General features: G+C 44.2%; 1 protein-coding gene across 3 annotated transcripts in view; it reads left to right on the forward strand.

Annotated features, from left to right (window-relative positions):
- The window catches only part of RCOR1 (REST corepressor 1), a 245874-nt gene that overhangs the window by 211119 nt on the left and 12396 nt on the right, over window positions 1-22359 (forward strand). For all 3 annotated transcript variants that reach the window (XM_029597990.1, XM_029597991.1, XM_029597992.1), the window contains 4 exons: window positions 1362-1446; window positions 2874-3068; window positions 5472-5549; window positions 13738-13795. In XM_029597990.1, the coding sequence (XP_029453850.1) occupies window positions 1362-1446; window positions 2874-3068; window positions 5472-5549; window positions 13738-13795 (416 nt within the window). The remainder of the gene's footprint in view (window positions 1-1361; window positions 1447-2873; window positions 3069-5471; window positions 5550-13737; window positions 13796-22359) is intronic.

A 22359-nucleotide genomic window follows, 5' to 3' on the forward strand; every position in this document is an offset into this window, starting at 1 on the left:
GCCTAGTGTTCCTGTTGGCAAAGCCAGGCCTGGTGCCCACGATGGGAACGTTAGCATTCTAGACATTGGTGCAGATTAGGGAGGGGGGGGAGGAGGGGCAGGGAGTGTATGAACTTTCTCCATCCTCCTCCATCCATGGACTCTCTCACTCCTGTTCTTCCCCCTCCCCCAGAGATGACCCTAGCACTCTCCCCCGTTCCCTTCCCCGGGCCTGACCCTGGCACTCTCTCTGCCTCCTCCCGCCAGGCCTGCCGTCCCCGCCCACCTCTGAAGCTGTAGCTGTTTGTTTGTTTATTTTACAGATTTCTAGCCTGCGAATCCTCAGACCTTAGCAGGTAACAAGAATTACATTCACAATAAAAGCACAGTAAATTACAAACAGTGCAAAACTAATGCAAAGATTAGACTAACAAACAAAAAGTTTAATTAAAACAAATTAAAAAATCAACAGCAAAAAAATAGCTAATCATCAACCATAGCAACGCGTGCTATAATCCCTTGCTTACAGCTAGGTAGGGAAACGGGTTGTTTTGGGCCAATTCAGCTACCAGCTCTTCCTCCTTCAGCCTGAGCAGCTGATGCCCAGTGCTGATTTTCTGCCCGCTTGTCAACCTGGCATCGTTTGGAACTTTGGGCAGATTGCTTCCTTTTTTCCCCATTGCAGCTGGAGTGGAAAACAGAGGCCACTGTTGGCCTCGACCTGGGACGCTTTTTTTCTTTAGAAGATCACCACTGCCAGTGCTATCTCCTTCTTCTTTTGGCCCACATGGTCCAATTAAACTGCCGTTGAATTGTTCTGGCCCAACAAGTGGCAGCCGGCGGTTTCTGGTCTGGTCTGCGGTCAAAGGATAATTTCAGTAAAGTCCCCGAGTCTGTGTTTCATCCAGAGAGCTTCCAGGTAATTTATCCTTGGGAACTACTGTATATAGATCCGATTCTCTGCCAGGTAATAACCAGCCTTTAAATAAAAATGCATGGCCGGGTGCTGTGAGCCAGATCTGTTAGTAGAACGAAGCAGCACCAGTGGGTGGATGAACATGGGCATGAGGCCATTGGTTCTGGAAGTGCGTCTTTATTCTTAAGGTGCAGTCCGTTTCTCTTACCACCATGTCCTGTTCCATGACCCGTTGAGCTTGCTGTAAATCTTCATTTAAGTTCTTGCACCAGTGTTGTCATCTAGGTTTGACCAGGCAGGTGCAGCTGGGAATAGGAATATATGACAGATGAGAGAACCCAACGTGATTTTGTGCTGGTGGTGGTTTTAGCTGTTAGCTTTACCATAAAAGGAACCAAATGAAATTTATGTGGAAGTCAAAATCTTGGTACAGTAATTGCGGTAGTGTTTTGCTTTTCTGTTGCAGCGAGGATGAAATGGAAGAAGCTAATGGCACCACCGCCAATTCTGTAGAAACAGAGACTGATCCGAACAAGGAGCCCAAGAAAGAGGTATTTTATTTTATTTTTTTCATCTCCTTATCATGGTCTGCTCAGTTCCTGATCCTACCGCTGTGCAATTCTTACTACTTAAATTTAACAACAAAAAAAACCCCCAAAGACCTTGACTTTTGTTTCCCCTCTTGTCTTTCGGTTCCCGGAACATTGGCTGAAAACGTGCACGTGTTGCCCCTTACTGAGCCGAGGGATGCCCCAAGGGATCTGATCGTTTTCGGTGGCCTGGGGGTGCTTTCCCTCTAGTCAGAGTCACTTACTAAGAATTCTTGTAATGCTCTGCGTGAGCTGGTGGAAAGCTTGCGACTGTGGCAGGTTTTAAGCCACCGAGGGGGTAACCTGGGCACAGAAGAGACCTGAAACGGACATCACACAATGTTGGTTTCTTGTAGGATTTCTGTCCTCCTGCATTGCCCTTTGCTGATTTTCCTCATCGTTGTAAAGATATAAATTGCTTGAAGGAGAAATGACCTTCCCCCACTATCCCTTTAGAGCTCTTACCTGTATGTACATATTTCAGAGTTTTTTTCAAACTGTTTATCAGCAAACAGAGCTTCTGAGGTTTTGGTCTGAAAAGTGAACTTTGCCCCCACTTAGCTGAATAAGTCTTAGTAAGATAGCTTTGTAAGACTTATCTGGTTAATGGAGACAAAGACTCCACTTATCCGAACAAGTTGGAATTTATGTGACTGAGTGGTGCTGAGCTGCTGTACGCACGTTGTTTACTTTATATGTTAAAAATATACATGTGGAGATTTTACACACAACATTTAAGAAGCACTTACACACATTTTTTAACATACGCGTATATGGGTGGGCGGGCGTGCAGACCTTTTAAAGTTATCCTCCCTATGAAGAGTTCTGATTTCATCCTGAAAGGCTGCCCTGTAGCATTATAGGATTTCATCAGCTTACTTTCTGATTGGCTTTTGTGAACATTCACCCTGATATCAATTGTGACAAAACTGGCTTCAGTGATGGATTGTTCCACCCAAAATTTAGTATTCTACCATGTACTGTCATTCTTTGAAGTGCAATTGTAAAGGGACCCAGCACTGGCGTGGAGAGGAAGTCCTGAGGATGAATGATCTTTGTGTTCTGAGACTGTTTTTGAATCATTTTGTTGCTGCTTGGCTTTTTTTTTTTTGTTTTGTTTTTGTTTTTTTAGATTTTTTGCTGCTATACATTATTTTCGATCCACATTTGAAGTTAAAGGCCTGGAGTATCACACTGCAGTGCTTTAAAAGAAACATGGAAGATATATAAACACTCTTTGAACTGTGATCTCTGCAATGCAGGGCATTTCTAGGAAATGAATAATGTTCTGTGTTCCCGCTAATCATATTGCCTCCAGTGACAGGAACCCTGCTAGTCACCTTGCAGTAAAGAATGTGCATGTTATGTTTTATGCGGTATGTGTACAGGTGCCAAAGAATGACACGATTCCTCATGTAAAAAAAGAAAAACACCCGTCGCAAGCCAAAAACAGAGCAAAACGAAAACCTCCCAAAGGAATGTTTCTGTCCCAGGAGGATGTGCAGGCTGTGTCGGCAAACGCCACCGCAGCCAGCACGGTTCTGAGACAGCTGGATATGGAACTGGTCTCCATCAAGCGACAGGTACGTAATGTGCTCTGCTGCCTGCGTAATCAAGTGAGGCTTTGTCGGAATCTCCGTTATTTAATTCTGTGTTCAAAACGCTTTAAATCTCGTTGGGAATGAGCTGGGGCAGTGCAGTGTCTCTTTGGTTGGCACAATGCAAGTGTTAAAAACACTAATGGTAAATTTGAGAGGTTGAGATCATACTGACCATTCTGGCCCCGACTTAAAAGTGAGGTTAATTTTTTTTTTTTTATTGTATGTGCGAGGCAATATAAGTTCTGTACCTGCAATTTTGTGTATATATACTCTGTATCCACAGACTCTCCCCACCCCCCCACACACACCAATCCTCACCCCTCTGACAATGGAGGCAGAGTGGGATATCTTCCCCTACACCTCACCATACAAAATCCTTTGGTGTCCTCTAAGTGACACAAACTCAAACCTCCTCTACTACCAGCCTCATTGTGAAATAACTCAAAATCATGCAAAAACCAAACACCCACTCCGTACCTGGCAGATCCCATAAGTAGATCTATTTCTTATCACTCAATCCCAGTGACAGCAGTAGCTTTCCATAACAATTATTAGCCAGGTAGTCTAAAGAAAGCTATTGCTATCCCTGGGAGCAAGTAGTAGGAAATAGATCTGCTTAATGGGATCCACTTGTGACCTGGACTGGCCACTGTTGGAGACAAGTAGTGCTGGGCTTAGTGGTCCATAGTCTGACCCAGCAAGGCATTTCTTCTGTTCTGATGGGATGGGAAAGAGGAAGAGAGAGAGAGAGTTGAGTTATCTTTATTCCTGCTTTGGTCCTGCTCCTTTTCACATCCCCACCCCCCCAGTCCTGCATGCTCTCTCTTACCCAGCTCCCTCCCTGGAACCTACCAGCTTGCAAGCCTGCCCCCCACATCAGTCATTCCTCCCAGTCAGCCTGTCCAATCATTTCCTCCCTATCAGCCAGCCTGCAGGCTAATTCCTCAAGTCCCATTTTCCAGTGCACCCCCCCCCCCCCCAGCCAGCTAGCCAGCCTCCAGCCATGAACCCCTCCCACAGCCAGCCAGCCTCAGACCCTCCCCCAGCCAGTTTCCAGCCTTGAAATCCCCTCTCAAGTCAGTCTCCAGTCTCGGACCCCCAGCCAGTCTCTGATACCCCCCCCCCCCCTAGCCTATCTCCATTCTCAGAACCCAATCGCCAGCCTTGGACCCCCACACCCCCCAGCATCTTTACCCTGTGCAGTCTCTCCTACCGTCCCCGACATATCGACTGCTGGCCTGACACTGTGTGGCTGCACCCTCGCAATGGTCTCGCGAGACCTGCAGATCAGCATGAGGTCTGGCACTGAGCTGCACGTCTCGCCAGAATAGCGCGAGCATGCAGAGAGCTGCGCAGTGTCTGAACAGCACCGCCGGCATGGATGGCTTGGAGAAAAAGTTGGGCTTGCCAGGAGCTGGGCAGCCCACTCCATTCCAGTGGGGCCCTGGCTTCCTGCCGGCATGAATGCAATTTCTGTTTTTAAAATGAAAAAGTGTGTGTGTGTATTTGGGAGATTATAGGGAGAAACAGATGTAGACATAGATAAGTGCTGAATGTATAATGTGCTACTTTTAGCTAAAGTAGGAAAAACTGTTTTTGTGCCTTCTTAAAAACATTTGTGCTCTGTTTTAAAAGGTATTATTCACATGGAGTTAGGCTTTAAAAAAAATTCTTGATACAATTTTCAATTAACTGCTTTAAGAGTTAGGCTTTTATGGTAACAATACTTCTTTTCAAATACAAATGTATTGGGGAGAAACCTCCTGAGACTTGTGGTCAGTCTTCTTAGCTTTTTGTAATGTGGTAGGAAGTTGCAGCGCAGTCATTTGCAGTGTTTGAGTTCTGCTGCGACCTTCAACATCACGTTTGCATATTAATGTTTGATTCCTTGTGGTGCGCACAAGAAAAGCAAGGCGGGACGCGACCAGCGGCTCAGTGAGGGGCGATGAGCACCTGCCATATGACGGGACTCGGGTTCAGTTCTGGGCTCAGGTCCTCCTTTTCTCAGGTTGGCCAGGAACTGGGGATGCCGTAGAGGCAACATTCGTAACCCCCTGACGGGGGGAGAGCCCCAAGTCATCGCTCAACGGCGACGCTTAGTTGACCTGATTTAGGGCCCATGACTGGAGAGTTCCGGAAGAGCATGGGTGCATTGTCTCCGGCCGAGGATGTTTGCTGCAATGTTGGAGGGGGGACAGGATATAAAATAAGGGAAAAATTCCTCAGGTAGTTGGGAATGAAAACTCATAGCGCCAGACCCCTGGTTCCGACTAAGCTGGAAGTCCATAGGAGCAGGTAGAAACTTCCAGGCTTCAAAGGAAATCAATTTTTAAAATGGGCTTTTGTTACATGTAGCAATTTATTACCTTTCTTTTTTGTTTTCAGATTCAAAATATCAAGCAAACAAATAGCGCTCTGAAAGAAAAACTTGAAGGAGGAGTAGACGAATATAGACTTCCCGAGGTAGGATCCTGTCTAACTCTTACATATCATGAGAGAGAAGCTTGAGCTTTTTTCTTCCTGTAAAAACAGTGTCGTGATTATGTAATGCTCCTGTCACTGGGTTTCAGATCTAGATGGAGATGACTTGATCCCCTCAGAGTCACATTGGCATTTTTTTATATTACATGTCGAATATGCCAGGTGTATTTACAAATAAAGTTATAAAACCTTCCATATATGTAATGGAATATTTAGGATCAGATGAAGAACAAACTCTCCATGTATATATATGGTTTTGTGAGAGACAAAGAATTACTTGTAAATGTTCTGTGAAATAAATTACAGGTATAAGTGGCCAGACTGAGTGGACCATGTGGTCCTTTTCTGCCGACATCATCTGTGTTTCCGAATTTGTGTGTGTGTATTCTTTGCTTGGCCATGACTACCTCCCGTCCCAGTTTCTCCAAGGACAAGCTGGATTAATCAATCACACAAGTGGGTGATGTTATATGATGGTGCCAACCCAGGGCATTTCATAGAGAGCTCTGGAAAAGCCTAGAAGCGGGCAAGGATCTGAACATGGACCTTTGTCATATTTGGTTCTCTCCCTTTGGAACTTGGCTTCCAAAAGATTCTTGTCTGTTCAGACACCTATTGAAAACTTCACTTTTTATTCAGGAATCTAATTGTATTATCTTCTGTATTTGTTTTACACTATTTTAATTATTTAAATTGTTTATGATGGACATTTAAGGGTGAATTTTCAAAACATTACATGTGTAAAAATGAGCATAAATGTATGTAAGTAGCCTCTGCTCGCACACTCCGCATTTTATAAACGTGCTCGTGCATTTCACTTTTGCATGTGAAAAAAAAGGGGTGATCTAGGGGTGTTCTGGGGAGGGGCCATCACGCACATAGGTTACTATTTGAAAAGACACATGCATACATTTGCTTGTATATTTTTACACCTGCTAATTACCTGGCGTAAGTGATATTAAACATGTTTGTTGTGTAGCTCTGACTGGGTGGGCGGTCAGGCTGAAGAACCAGGAAAGTCATGATGACCTGGAGAAGGACTGGGTGACCTAGTGGGCTAATTAGTAAACTGGTTAATTTCCTCGCTGTGCACATGTTTTAAAATTGGTTGATTTATGTGTATGTTCATACAGTATATTTATGCAGTCACATGGCCGGGGCAAGGTCAGGTCGGCGCCATTTTGGAAGATGGCGCAGACTGGGCCGGGTGCGAGGGTGCACCTGGCCCTGATGCAGAGTCCATTGTAAGGTTCGAGGGGGGTGCGAGAAGGGGGTTGGGAGTGGGGGCCTGCAGTCTTTTTTTTTTTATTTTCTGGGTTCTGGGGGGGGGGGGGGGGGTTGCTGGAGCTGCAACCTTTACTTGTTGGGGTGGAAGGACCGGGGCCACTGCCGTGAGAGTTTTACATTTTGAGGGGAGAAGGGGCCACCTTGATTGGCAGCCCTGGGTTGAGATGGGGGGGGGGGGGCAGCACTGACCCCAACTCAATCTCCCCATTTGCCATGACTCTTTTTAATAAAATGTTTAGCCAGCTCTTTAAATGTGAGGCAGGAGCCTCAGGATCCACATTAGGGTCCCGGGCCTCCTGCCTCACGTTTACCACTTTTCAGAAAGGTGCAGGTATTTTATTGTGGCTGATCACCTTCTTAGTCAGCTGCAATAAAATATGTGCATAGGATTGCCTATGCATGACCTTCTTTGCATGCTTTTGCATTATTCATCTATGCAAATCACATGCAAATGGGATGGAACATGGGCTTGGAGATGCAAAATAATACGAATATATTGTGCATTAGTGCTCTACCGCGGTTTGATGCAAATCCCTGTATGTTTGATTTTCGCAAAAATTCAAGATCTTTGTGGTAAAGTTTATGTATTCCATTCTAGAAGGGGCACAGAAGTTCTGTAAGTTTCTCCCTCTAGAGAAACAAAAGTTTGTTCATTTACTGAACCAAGGAGAGGAGTATGTGTGTAAAACCTATAATGTTTTTGAGACAGCAAGAGCCTTAGGCCTATTATGCAATAGTGTCCATAAACCTGGTTTGGTGCTGAAAAGAAACTCAAAAGTCAACTTAGCTGCATAATGTTGTACAAGAAGCCCCAACACAGTGCCATATTTCAAGTCCCGTTCTGCTTCAGGGGTTCTCAATTATGTTCTTTCATCTGTGGCACCACCATAGTAAGATCCTTAATCCAGAAAGTTCTTTGGTGATTGCAACTCAAGCGGACAAACTCAGATTTTAAAATAGGAGGAACCAGAAGTGACATAAAATTACACTAATATTTAAATGAAGTTCTAGTAAGGTGTCCCATCTTAGACATAAGGACTTTCAACATATTTCTCTTGAAGGAAAGATTCAAGATGATTTCCCTGGGCACTATTTTTCCACTTATAAACAAAGGACTTGCTATGCTCTCTGATTAATGATATATTGTTTCTTGGTCTACTCTGGTTAAGATGATTTTTGAGGATGGGCTGGTTGGTGGTTGTTGTATGTGATTTGTTTAATTTTATTTGTATTCATTTTATTTAATTATATTAATTCTTTTGTGATGTTATTTTTATGATGATGTTATTTGTTAATGGTTGCACACTATGTTGGATTACCTTATTGAGGCCAAGAACGCAGTGCATAAAAATTGAACAAATAAAGACAATAAATAAATCTCAAAGATGCAGATATACTGATACATATACAACCCAGTCACCAGGATGTAGGAAAGCACTTTTCTCTGTACTACTGTTTTTATAAAATGCTTAACCATCATCACAGCATTTCTGTGCAAACTGAAAATGTATGTGTTTTCCTATTTTGGACAACTGACTTGTTAAAAATACATTTCAGGCAGGGGAAAATTAATGCAGGAGTACCACTCTCCCAGTGATAGAATTGTTAGGATCATCATAAATTGCACAAAGCCCAGCTTAAGTCTGTCACTTTATTGGAGTTCACTAGGGTCTGCTAAACATGACTCGCGAAAGCATATCTGACTGTACTGAATGAATGCCTATGGTGGAGGGAGCGAGCAGACGTCAAGTATGGACATGTTCAGGATGTTGGGTCATATGGTATTTTTACCCTCGTACAAGCCTCCACAAGAGATGAGCCCAATAGCTCTTTTTTTTTCTTATCATTCTTTATAGATTTTACAAAATATGAATACAAGTATAACTTGCATTAAGAAAAACATGGTTATAAATTATGTAAAAGAATAAGAAACACAATGCCATTCAATAGATCCCATATTGTGGAGGAGTCAAAGGGTCAAATGTAGAAGATAAAAAGCACTTCAAACTGTAATTGACCTAATAATACACACTTTGCCTTGTGAGTCTGCATTCCCAAGCACACTAGGAACAGCTCTACCTCTCAGAAAATTATATTGGACACCTTGAAATTTGACCAAACATTTGCAAGGAAAATGGAAATGAAACCTAGCAGTCAATGCCAAAAGTCTAGGTTTTAGTGGAAGAAAAATCTCACTTTCTCGACTGTGTCTCTTTGGAAACATCAGGAAAAAGAGAGATGTTGTGACCCAGAAGAAGTCTGTTAAGAAGTTAGAAAAAAGTTTCATTGTCCAGTGTTTATCCTTCTCTTCAGTATAAGTGACTAATAAAGTAGCATGTTCAAGATGTTCCATAAGAGGCTGTTCCAGAAAAGCAGAAATATCAACAATAGGAATTATTGGTAATTGCTGAATATTTTCCTGTGAAGAATCTGTCCTATGAGGAAGATAGTAACCCCTAGCAAAAAAAGAATGACTTCCTTGGGTACCCTGAGGAAGTGCAAATACAACTTACTCAGCATCTCCAAGGGTGACACCATAAGACTTTTAGGAAAATGTAGACATCTGAGGTTACATCTTCTTATGATTACCCATATTTTCTATCTTCCTATGCAAAATTTGAAAATCTTAATAGTAGCCAATTCAGACTTCTTGAATCTCTTTAACTTTCACTTCCAGAACCTCTGTCTTAAATGATAAATGCAAAATTTTCTGTGAATGATCATTCAAAGAAACAACAACATTTTGTAAGGAATTTGAAAGAGAATCAAACTTCGTAGACAATGACTGTTTCCATCTTGGAAATTGTGTTCCATAAGGTTTCCAAAGTTATACAATCTGGCTTAGTAGTTAAACACGGACCAGCCAGAAAACCTAAAGGATTCATCAAAGAGATGTTTTCCATAGTAGGAACCTCCTGCACTATGGATGACAATGGAGTAGAGCAAGAGACTTGCCCAGCACAACAATAAATCTGCCAGCTACCATAATACCTGCCAGTAAGGGTGAAGGCCCAGCAGGGCTCAGCAAAACTAAAGTCTCGTTTTGAATGGAGGACGAACATAAGAACATAAGACTTGCCATACTGGGGCAGACCGAGGGTCCATCAAGCATAATATCCTGTTTTCAACAGTGGCCAATCCAAGTCGCAAGTACCTCCAAGTTCCTCTTTCTCCGACATACCTTGTGCTAGGAACTTGTCCAAGCTAGAGGAGAGGAAATAGAAGCAGGAACAGGCTGCGATGAATAACTTCTAGCGCTCTCTTTTCTTTTCTTCTCCATACCAAGGAACAAACACAGACGAGGCATCCAGAGGAAAACCTACTACCAGAGGTGGCAGCACGCCATTGCAAGACAGCTTTTCAAGGATTCCCTGGCTCACCTTGTGACGTTTGGGGGGGTTGGCACCAGTTCGAGAGGTGTCCCTCCAGGCAAGTCTCCATGCTCCTCCCAAGATGGAAATGCTGCACGACAAGTTTCCTATGATCCCCGGCTCACCCTGATGATGATCAGGGAGTCAGCACCTGTCCGAGAGGCAACCTTTCAGGCAAGTCTCCACAATCCCACCCTCCTCCAAATCTTGATGCAGGGCTAGATTTAGGCATAGCATAGGCAACACAGGCAAATGCCTATGGTGCCAAAAACTGGGACTGACCTGTTTTTATTTCATATCTGGGAGTGAAATACCACATCCCTAGTATTCTGCACAGGGGCACCATAATATTAAATCTGCTTCTGTCTTTATGTCTTAGTAGAATTAAGTCGTTCAAGGATTAAAGGAGCACATCTATATCATGAGCTAGCCCAGAGATCCCCTGTCTTAGTAGTTGTCCCATGGCAGTCTGGCCTTGAGATTATGCTTCCAAATTCCTCTTCACCAATCTTTTCTGATGACAGTTACCTCTGGCCTGGGCAATGAACTCATACTCGAGGGCTTCACATCCTTGGTCAGTTCTAGAAAAACATTATATCAATTTCCTAGAACTATGGGCTGTGACGAATACTCTAAAGGCTTTCAAAGGTCAACTAGTCGACAGAATGTTCCTAATGCAATCAGACAACAAACTAAGCATGTTCCTAAACAAGCAGGGAGGAACAGGTTCACACCTGTGTTGAGAGACTGTTGAGGTGAGGAACTGGTCCATCTCAGATTGGATGACTTTGAGTCCTGTGCCTTGCAATAAAAGAGAACACTACAATGGATAGGCTCAGTCCAATTCTAGACATCATGAGTGGTCCCTGAATAAAGAAGTGGCAACTAGGATATTATTCAAGTGGGGAATAACTGAGATAGATCTATTTGCGACCATGATGAACAGGAAGATTCTGCGAACCTTCTCCAGGAGAGAATCAGAAGACAAACTAGCACAGATGCTTTCTCTCCTCATTGGTCTGTATGCATATCCTGACTTTTACGGTCCAGGGTACTGATATGCAGACATTAGGGAAATAGCACAGGACTGCTTCTAGGCCAAGTCCAAAAGCAAAGCACATTCAAGTAGCATTGTCTGAATTATTAAGAAGGCTGTTCATGATATAAAAATGTTGATAGCAATAATTTTGTTATGGGTTTGACAGTTGCTTGGGTATGATTGTAAATATTACTACCTTTAACATAAAGCTTGGTGGTAACCACCACATAGGAGCAATTTCTACCCTTAACAGAAACATGGGAGTTACCTTCACAGAGCGGCAGTTATTACCTTAAGAAACTTGCTGGGCAGACTGGATGGGTCATTTGGTCTTTTTCTGCCATGATTACTATGTTACTATGTAAGCCACGCATTTACTTCCCATTATGGTCTAGATACGGACTCTCGATGTGATACTTTTGGCCAGTCCATCCTCTTCATGGGGTAGAATGCAGCTCCTTCTCCCCAAGGACTCATTGTATTGCTTTGAGTTGTCTTCCTAAGAAAACTGTTTAGTCCGCTCATTGATGGCCTTGTTGCTATTGTTACCGCTTTTTTTGTTGGAAGGCAACTCTTAGCTAGAGATGCCCAAGGCTGGCTTATCCCATTATGCAGTCGCCTATGGCGCCAACCATTAGGGGGCACCAAAGAGCAACCATATGGATCCATGAGCCTATCCTGCTTGTGGCAAAGAGGAGTAGAGATTTGGTGGGCCGCAAGCGGCGCCCAACTGCTCGCAGCCCAAAGAAGCACGCTCGGCGGGAGCGAATGAGGTAGGAGTCGGGGCCAAGTCTGGAGGGATGGCGTGACTGGCGGGGGAGAGCGGGCACAAGGCAGAAAGTTCGCCTAAGGTGCCTAATACCCTTGCACCAGCCCTGGTTATGCCCACTTGTGTGGCTGATTATTTATGCTGGTCTTTGGAAAAAACAAATTTGCTTACCTGTAATGGATATAAAATAATCAGGTACACACATATACACTCTTACCTTTATGGAGTTGGCTTACTTTAAGCTATCTTGTGGGATTGAGGGGAGCCCTAAGAGGCAGTGACTAAGTGGAAAATATCGCACATACCAGAGCTCTGGAAGTAGAAGCCTTCTAGACTTCTACTTCCAGAGCTCTCTAGGAAGTACTCCATGTTGGGTGCCAAGAGATGACATCATTCACATGTGTGGCTGATTATATTGCTGTCCATGGAGAATATCCATTACAGGTAAGCAGCCTGGTTATCACTACACCAAAGATGACATCCTAATATTGTTCCAGTTTACATTTTCTAATTCCCACATATGTTATTTAAATTGGATACATTTTAGATTTATCTTAAGTTTATATGCAGGACTTCTTATTTCTCTGCAGTATAACTTTTTTTTTTTTATGGTTTTTCCATTTTTTAAAACTTCAAAATAATTTAACAACTCTTAAAAAAAAACCAAAAGCCTGCAGGCTGTGGTCCTGTACCTTCTTCTATACTCCTGTTGAGAAGCTACAAATCTCAGAGACTAAATTTTTTATTTCAAATCTTTCAATTCTGTTGTGCATTTGAAAACCTCTTGCATTATTTCCATGTGGGAAGTCAGGAGGAACTTCAGTCATGGACAGCTGTTCAGCACTTTAGAAACATCCTGGATTCAAAATGAGTCATCAGAGCAAAAAAAAAATACAATAAAAAAAGGGTGAATCCAGGAAGTGACTGTAATGCTGAGTGGCTGCATGCTGTTGAAACATTTTTAGACCTCCCAGTGGTGATGAAATCAGCTTTAGGCTTTGTACCTTGCAAGTGCCGATGACATGTGCTTTGAAATCCTTTGATGCACACCATGTCGTATTACTGCCCACATACCGAAAGAATGTTTCACAGGCATAAGGTTCACAACTCCCTTCCAAAAACACATCACCTCAAACTGCCTTGATCCTAATTCAAAATGAGAGGTTCCCAGTCTTAATGACAAAGTCAGATTCCCCCTTTTGAATGTTAGGGGTCTAGCCAGTCATCCTTTGCTGTGGAATATTTTGAAATTGACATGATTTTCCTGCATACGTTTGTTTGCATGCCAAAATATGGAAAATTCTGAAACGAATCTTAGTTTTATGTTTAGGCCCCTGGAGGAATGGGCTAGTAGTTTGAATTTTGGAGCATGATTCAGAAATTGTGGTTAATGAGCTCAAGTCCAATCTTTAACTCTGATCTTGGCAATGTCATTTTACCTCCATATTATCCCAGATACGGAATTCCTGCTTTGGACTTTTTGTCTTATCTGTCACATTGGACTAGCTTGTGACTATTGTAAATACATTTTAGTTAAAAATCCATTCTAAACAGGTGTGTAAGCCATATGCAAGAAAACAGAACAATGAATTTTGTACATCCCTTAACAAACAGTTTGATATCTCAGGAGTTATAATAAACTTTCCTTTTCAGTTAGAAATAAAAGTTTCTTAGAAATAAAATTTATATTGTTTATAATTTTAGGTTGTTCAAAAATTTAATGCTCGTTGGACCACTGATGAGCAGCTTCTTGCTGTACAAGGTATGTAAGCACAGTTCTTTTCACATTTTCACAAATTAATAATTGAACCCTGAGATTACATAGTTGTAGTTAGGTTGAAAGACCATCAGGTCCAGCAGCTTTCCTCATATGGTTGTCCAGGAGCAAGTGAATATGCCACTGTGCATCTGTACCCAGTTCTTCAGCAATGCAAAAATGGTCTTCTTGAGGCCAAGCATAGCATTGGGTTTAAAACGGCTTCCTTTGCTCTTTTGCATGGACCATGGCTACATCTTCATACCCATCAATACTGTGTTCATCTAAGAACTTGGGAAGCGTAGATAAAACCTTCAAATATAGACTCTTGATCACAGTATGCACGCTGGATTTAGCCTCTTTCTCTCTTGCATCTTTGGTGTCACACAAATGTTTTCGGGGGTTGGAGGGGGTCCTTGACGGTTAGGCAATATCAATACCGCTGACGCAAGATATATAATATTCCTCAAAAAGTCTTTAAAGTTGTTGGCATCACTTCAACAAGCAAGAATAGGTTTTCCTAAGTCTGGGGTTGGAATTTCCTGGGTATCCAGCCATATGGGCCTGTAAACTTTCCATGCTGGCAACCAGAGCATGAGGTGAGGCAGCCTGGTACTCTGTGTCATTGTGTATTCACTCCCATTCAGCCCATTTAGGAGGAGGGGGGTAGTATCTGCGGTTCCGGGAAAAAAATCCTGCAGTGGCTGCAGAATCTGCTCTTCAGCTGCTACCAGGCTGCCCCAGAAATGGATTTGAGTGGCAGCAGAAAGGACACAATGAGAGTTTGTGAGGCGGCTGCTTCTCCCGGCTCATGATTTTTTTTTTTTTTCTAAATAGGAAGTATCCTGGGGAGGGGAAGGTGTTGGGGGTGTGCGGTCTCACTCTGTTCCTGTGCTGCTGGCCTCCTGATGGCCTCCCTGTGGTTCAAGAAGGATGAAAAATGTGAGGGAAGGGGAATTGGGCGGCGATGGATGAAAAGTGATAGGGGTGGGATGGGGGGGGGGGGGGGGAGAAGGGGATAGGAGAAATGAAATTGGAGGAGTAAATAGAGGAGATGAGAGTTAGTTTGTGTCTCCCTGATTCAGGGCTGAAAAACTCTGGTCCTGAAGTGCCACAAACAGGGCTCGTTTTTCAGGATTTCACAATGGGTAATTAAGATATTTGCATATGGTTGATTGAAGAGCCAGTTCATAATTTAGCTGACCTGAAAACCTAAAAATGTTCTTGCAGGTTCCAGCGATTTTCTACTGTTTTTGCAGCCCCGCCGATATTTTCTCAAATCCCTTATTTAACAACGTGTGAAGGCAAGTTCTGATGGAGTTAGACTTTCACTTTCCCTACTGCCGGTCGTTTCACCAGAAGTTAACTGGCTTCTGGGCAGAGCTGAGTAAAACTGTCGTGTAAGGAATTTGAATAGTCTCGTTTTGACAATCCTGTTGCACATTTTAAAACTACCTCAGGTTTCTCATGCCTTTTTTTTTTGTCTGTGTAAATATTGGTATTAATCTAATCTGAGTTATCAGTACAGTACACAACTTAGACAATTTGCAGTACAAAAAAATTACACACACACGCGCACACACAAACTTTCAAATCTTTTAAAATGAGAATAATTCGGTGATTACTGGCTCCCTAATTGCCCGGTTTCTCTTTCCAGTTCACATTCACCTTCGCCCTTCCATCCATCGCAGTAGGGTATTTATGATGTAACTCTGCTGTATTCTTTGGTTTCTAACCAGTACTTTTCATGGCTCCCGCGTTGCTTCCTGTTAGATTCCCACGTTTTATATCCAGGGGCTGTTTTCCTCATGCTTCATATTAGATCATTTGCTGTCCTCGTGAATGCCGAAGATTCTTGCATTTCTTGCCTCCCGTGAACTGCAGCGTGTGGACTGGATCAGCCTGGGCAAAATAAAACCAGCTCCAAAAAACCCAACAGAGTTCTTCGGTAAAGATGATATATATATATATATATATATATATATTTTTTTTTAGAGGGGGCAGTTTTGAAAGGGATTCTCTGCAGGTAAATGGGAATTTACCCATGGAGAAAGGCCCCTTGGAAAAAGTGCTCCCCCTCCCCTGTAGGGGGAAAAGGGCAACGCTGGGACGCAAGAGCGGGACAGGGCCGGGGCCTTCCTGGGAAAGAATATATGGGGAGGTTCGTCTTAGCTTCCTTCATGTTCTTCCCAGCAGGCAATTTGTACCGCGATCCTTCCCAGGACAAATACATTTAAAGGGAAACTCTGCAGGAAGTTTCCTTCTCTTACAGGTTTACAGTTTATTACTTTTTATATACCGACATATCGGAAATCCATCACATTGGTGTACAATAGATAAAACATAAAACATTCAATAAATACTAACAACAGTTAAAAGAACAATGCTAAAATCATCCCAAAATAATATAAAGTAAGTGCTAGGATGAATTAAACGCAATACCAGCTTAATCGGGTATCTAAAACATTATAGTATCCCAGGTTACAACACAGCATTAAAATACAGTACCTAGGGCTGATGGAAGCACAATTAAAAAGCCAGGTTTTTAAATCAGCTTTGAATTTTTAGGTGTCAGTTTGGAGTCTCAATTCTACCGGCAAAGAGTTCCAGATTTCAGGGCCTGCGCTTGATACTGCTCTCTCTCTTACCTCATGAGACCGCAAGCTCCACGGGGAGGCGGAGCATTGGCCTCCTATGGCTTTCTTGGTTTTATTTTAAGCAGGAGTTGTAATCCTCTTGCTTTGGCAAAGGTCTTTACATCCTCATGTCCCCAGTGGGATCAGGTGGAAGGGCATTAACAGCCGCCCCCCCCCCCCCCCCCCTTCCCCAGTGTTTTACAGGTTCTCAATCGAAAAGTCATAAAGGCACCGTCCTCAGTCCAAGAAGCCTCCTCTTTTCCAGTTTTAACCTTTTCCTAGATAGCGTTGCCAACTGCTGGGAGGAATGCTGTAGCCCCTTCCTCGGGAGGGTCTCAGGCAGGAAGCGCATTAACCTCAGGGAGTTTCAGCTTTCCACCCAAAGAAGTCTGGCTGCTGTTTTTATTTTCAGAGTCATGGCATTTGTTCATTTTTTCTTTGCACTTATTAAAGATCCAGAACAAAACAAGACTTGGAATTTGATTTGCAAAGTGTTTTCTCCTATTCCGAGCCTATGGGAAGAACAGAGTGTAAAATAGCAACTTTCCTAGCATGTAGACAGATGGTCTCGGGACCAATGGGTTATGCACCTCTGTCAGCAGGTGGAGACAGAGCAAACTGACGTCCCAGTATATATACTTCTGCAGTGACATCAGCCTGCCAGAATTCTCCTTCTCCAGCAGATCGTGGACGTGCATCTCCTTACTGGGGATTGCTTCAGATTTTTGAAGGAGAATTTTAAGGAGAACGAGAAAAAGAAAAAGCCCCGCCCCCCTGTGGTAATACCAAATGGTCCCTCCCCCAGTTGAGAATTCCTGAGATGATTTCCGTGGTCCCTCAGATGTGTGCCTTGTCCAGTAGCTGGTTTTTCAGCCGATATGGGCTTAGCTGATTGTACATCTTAAAGGCAGCGGGTGTAGGAAGCCAAGCATGGTGATGATGGCAGATACCCTCCCCCCCACCCCCCCCCACAGCTGGAGACTGTCTCTGTACTCAGCCGGGAAGAGCTGAACTCAGATAAGTTTTAAAAAAAAAAAGGAAAGTTAGAAACAGAGTAGAGGGGTTGTGTAGGACTTCCTCCGGTCTCTGTGCTCGGCACGCCATTCCAGCATTTCTTCCTGCTCCTTTTGGGGTTAAGGGACTTGGGCAGTCTGGTGGGTTGAGCAGCCCGGGTGGGCTAGGCCCCGCTGTTAGGCTTTTTCCTGTGTGCCGCATGGTAGGCTGCAGCTGTGATTTTGCGTGCTTTTCTGCATGCTTGGCTGCCCTCTACAGGACCGTTGGTGTGCGCAGTTCGTCAGATTGTGCGCCCAATTTCTTTTGGGCGCGCTACTTGTGCACACATTCTAAAACATATCGGTTGTGCGCCCAGGTTTGGTGTGGTGTCAGTTCACTTAGTTTTGTGGCGCATAGACTTGGGCGCCTAACTTTTGTGCGCTTACATTTTTTCAGCGCGAATCGGCTGGACGCAAATTTTCTGTCTCCTGTTAAGCGTAATGACGAACTAATGGTGCCAGTGACCAAGAAACCTAAGTGCCTTTATCTCTGTGTTGCCTGTCATATTCGGGCATCTCAGCCTGGGGTGCCCTCTAACTTGTGTCAGCGCTGCGTAGAGGCTCAGGGAGAATTATCTTCCTCTGATTTTGCTAAGCCTGGTTCTTCCCGGCCTGCTGATGACCTGGTTAAGGATTTCTCTGGAGGAATGCTTGACCTTGGAACTCTCCGCCCAAGTGCCTTCTGGTTTTGGCCTGGGTCCTTCTGCCTTTTCTTGGGTAGAGTTCTTTCCAGGATTTCAATCCTTTCTTCAGGTGCAGTCCTCAGCTCCACTCAATCCTGTCAGGTCAGATCTTTAAAGGTCCAAGAAAGCAAATGGGTAGGCGATCTATGATACCGATAGGTGAACACAGAAGAATAGATGCCTGATTCTTTTTCAAAACTTTTAATGATGCAGAGACGTGCCAATTAAAATCGCCCGACTCAGGCCGAGTTTCGCAGCTCTCTAGCCGCTGCCTCAGGGGCTTAAGTTCAGACAGTACACATCAAACATAGGAAGCTTTAAGATAGGCTGCCTTCCTATCTTAAAGCCTCCTATGTTTGATGTGTACTGTCTGAACTTAAGCCCCTGAGGCAGCGGCTAGAGAGCTGCGAAACTCGGCCTGAGTCGGGCGATTTTAATTGGCACGTCTCTGCATCATTAAAAGTTTTGAAAAAGAATCAGGTCAGATCTTTAGGCAGTGACCCCTCCCACTTCTGATTCTATGTTTAAGCACTGAAGCACATCTCGGTTAGCTGCGGATATTCCCGACAGGAATCTGGATGGCACTGATGATGAGGCAGATCCTGGACTGGAACTGTATAGGATTATGTTGCGGTTCTTTCATAGAGATGAACTGCCAGCCCTGATTTCCCAGACTTTGAAGATTCTGGGAGCGCCTGGGGCAAGTTCCATGTTTGCGCCAAAGAAAAATCCCATTTTGGTTTCCTTGCATAAAGCCTCTTGGGTTTTTTTTCCCCTCTATTATGGAAGCCATCCAAAAATTGATTGATCTTGAATGGGACGATCTGGAGGCAAATTTCAAAGTGATTGGACATTGGAAGGCATGTACCCCCTCTATCCAGTGGTAAGAAAGTGTCTGCATTTTACGAAAAGTGGATGCGCTTGTCTGTGCAGTCTCTAAGCGAATGACTATCCTCGTGGAGGGAGGAGCAGCCTTGAAGGATGTGCATGATAGGAGGATTGAGGTCATCCTTAAGCAAGCATTTGAAGCAGTGGCAATGACATTGCAGATAGCTTCCTAAGAACAGAAGAAATTGCCATGCTGGGTCAGACCAAAGGTCCATCAAGCCCAGCATCCTGTTTCCAACAGAGGCCAAACCAGGCCACAAGAACCTGGCAATTACCCAAACACTAAGAAGAACCCATGCTACTGATGCAATTAATAGCAGTGGCTATTCCCTAAGTAAACTTGATTAATAGCAGTTAATGGACTTCTCCTCCAAGAACGTATCCAAACCATTTTTGAATCCAGTTACACTAACTGCACTAACCACATCCTCTGGCAACAAATTCCAGAGCTTTATTATGCATTGAGTGAAAAAAGAATTTTCTCCAATTAGTCTTAAATGTGCTATTTGCTAACTTCATGGAATGCCCCCTAGCCCTTCTATTATTCGAAAGCGTAAATAAACCGATTCACATCTACTCGTTCAAAACCTCTCATGATCTTAAAGACCTCTATCATATCCCCCCTCAGCCGTCTCTTCTCCAAGCTGTTGTGACTTGGTGGCTCGCTCTTGTCTGCTTCTCTCTCAGGAGGTTGATGATTCTGGAGTGAATTCCGAGAAGTTATGGAACCCACTGCTGCCTTTTTAGCAGGTGCGGGCTGCGATTTGGTTGCATCTCGGCTAGAGGAGTGGTTTTGGTAATAGTGGCTAGGCATCAATTATGGCTGTGAAATTGGTTGGCCGATGCACCTTCCAAAGCTAATCTTATGAAATTGCCCTTTAAAGGTTCCCTCATGTTTGGGAGTGAGTTGGAGAAACTGGCCAGTAAGTGGGGCAAATCCTCTGTTCCTATGTTGCTGGAGGATAAGAAGCAGTTACAGTGCCCCTTTGGTATGAGGGGTCGTCTCAGGGGTTCCAAGCAGTTTCGTCCCTACAGGGGGTCGATCTTTCAGAGGACTCGGCCTTTCAGCAGGTCTCAGTCCTTTCGTCCCAGACAGCCCAAGTGAGGTGCGGGCTTGGGTAGCGGATCCTCCTGAGCCTCCCAATGACCACCCACGGGAACAAGAAATAATGGGATGCCTCTCTCTCTTTTATCATGGGGGGGGGGGGGGGGTCAAGATCACATCAGATCAGTAGGTCCTGGAGGTGATATGAGAAGGATATGCGCTGAAGCTTCACAGTGTTCCTCGGGATTTGTTCATGGTGTCTCCTTGAACTCCCCTCAGAAGACGCAGACAGTGGAATCTATGCTGTCAAGGCTCCTCAGTCTGAGCACTGTGGTTCCAGTGCCTACGTCTCAAGAAAGTACAGAGCGATATTCCATTTATTTTGTTGTGTCCAAGAAGGGAGGGCTCCTTTCGTCCCATCCTGGATCTCAAAAGGAGTCAATTGTCATTTGTGGGTGACTCATTTTCACATGGAAACCTTGTGCTCAGTGATAATTGCTATGCAATCATAGGAATTTCTTACCTTCCTGGATGTGTCCAAGACCTATCTCCATATTCCCAACCGATTGGAGCACCAGTGTTTTCTGCATTTCGCGGTGTTGGGGTGCCATTATTAGTTTTGGGTGCTGCCTTATGGTCTAGCCACCGCTCCTAGAACTTTTTCCAAGATTATGGTGGTTGTGGTGGCAAAGTTGAGAAAGGATGGAATCCTAGTACACCTGTAGTTGGATGACTGGCTAATCCGAGCCAGGTCTCCGGAAGACAGCTACCTAGTGACCTGCAAGGTGATTTCCTTGTTGCAGGAACTTGGTTGGTTAGTGAACCTAGCCAAGAGCAGTGTTCAGCCATCTCAGTCTTTGGAGTATCTGGGTGTTCAGTTCAACACGAGGCAGGACAAAGTTTTCCTGCGAGAAGTTCAGATTCAGAAGTTGATGTAGGTGCGTATCTTGGTGAACACTATACACCTGACAGTGTGGTCCTATCTACAGATACTCTATTTGATGGTGGCAACCCTGGAAGTGGTGCCGTGGTTGAGAGCGCATATGCATCCTCTTCAGTGTTCCCTGCTGTCTTGTTGGAACCAACAGTCTCAGGACAATTTGGTTCGGCTCCACTGGCCGATGGAAATCTGCTCTCACCTCCAGTGGTGGTTGCAGGAGGATCATCTGAGAAAGGGAGTTTCCCTGACATCACTGGACTGGTTGATACTCACGACAGATGCGAGTCTCCAGGGTTGGAAAGCTTACTGTCAGGACATAACAGCACAAGGATGATGGAATACAGAAGAGCCTCTCTAGAGCATCAATCGCCTGGAAGCCCGGTTGTTGTGCTTGTAGTTCAGTGACAGACTGCAGGGTCAAGCGGTCCAAGTAATGTTGGACAATACAACAACAGTGACTTACATCAATTGGCAGGAAGGAACCAAGAGCCAGCAAGTGTCACAGGAAATAGACCAACTTATATAATGGGCAGAAGGGCATTTCCAGGTGATCTCGGCCTCTCACATTGCAGGAAAATACAATGTAGGAGCAGACTTTCTCAGCAAGGAGAATCTGGACCCAGGAGAATTGATATTGTTGGACGAGGCATTTCGGCTGATGGTGGGGCCTTCCATTCCTAGACTTGCTGGCGACTTCTCGCAATGCGAAGGTTCCTCAATTCTTCAGATGCAGGAGAGATTAGAGGTCCTTGGATATCGATGCTGTTGTGCAGGTCTGGCCAGAAGACAAGCTGCTATATGCCTTTCCCCTGTGGCCCCTGTTGGGCAGAATAGTGTGCAGGATTGAAGGCCATAGAGGGATGGTGCTCCTGATGGCATCGCATTGGCCCAAAAGACCATAGTATGCAGATCTGAGAAGACTCCTGATAGAGACCCCCCTTCGTCTTCCATCACTCAAGAATCTGTTGCAGCAGGGGCCTGTCCTTCAGGTAGACCCGACTCTGTTTTGTCGTACAGTATAGCCCTTGAAAGGGCTCGCTTGTTGAAGTGTGGCTATTTTCTGCGGTGATTGTCGCCTTGCTGTGAGTTCAAAAGTTCTCCACTTCCTTGAGGCTTGGTGTGAGGATCTAGGTGTTTGTCCTCATTCAGTTCAGATACTGCTCATTTTGGTATTTATGCAGAATGGGTTAAATAAAGGGTTGGCCCTTAATTCCTTGAAGGTACAGGTTGCAGCTCTTGCCTGTTTCAGGGGCCAGGTGAATGATGAATCCTTATCGTCTCATCCTGATGTGACACGTTTCTTGAAGGGAGTGAAACATCTTCGTC

This window comes from Rhinatrema bivittatum, chromosome 4 (assembly GCF_901001135.1).
Source record: "Rhinatrema bivittatum chromosome 4, aRhiBiv1.1, whole genome shotgun sequence".
Taxonomy (NCBI): domain Eukaryota; kingdom Metazoa; phylum Chordata; class Amphibia; order Gymnophiona; family Rhinatrematidae; genus Rhinatrema; species Rhinatrema bivittatum.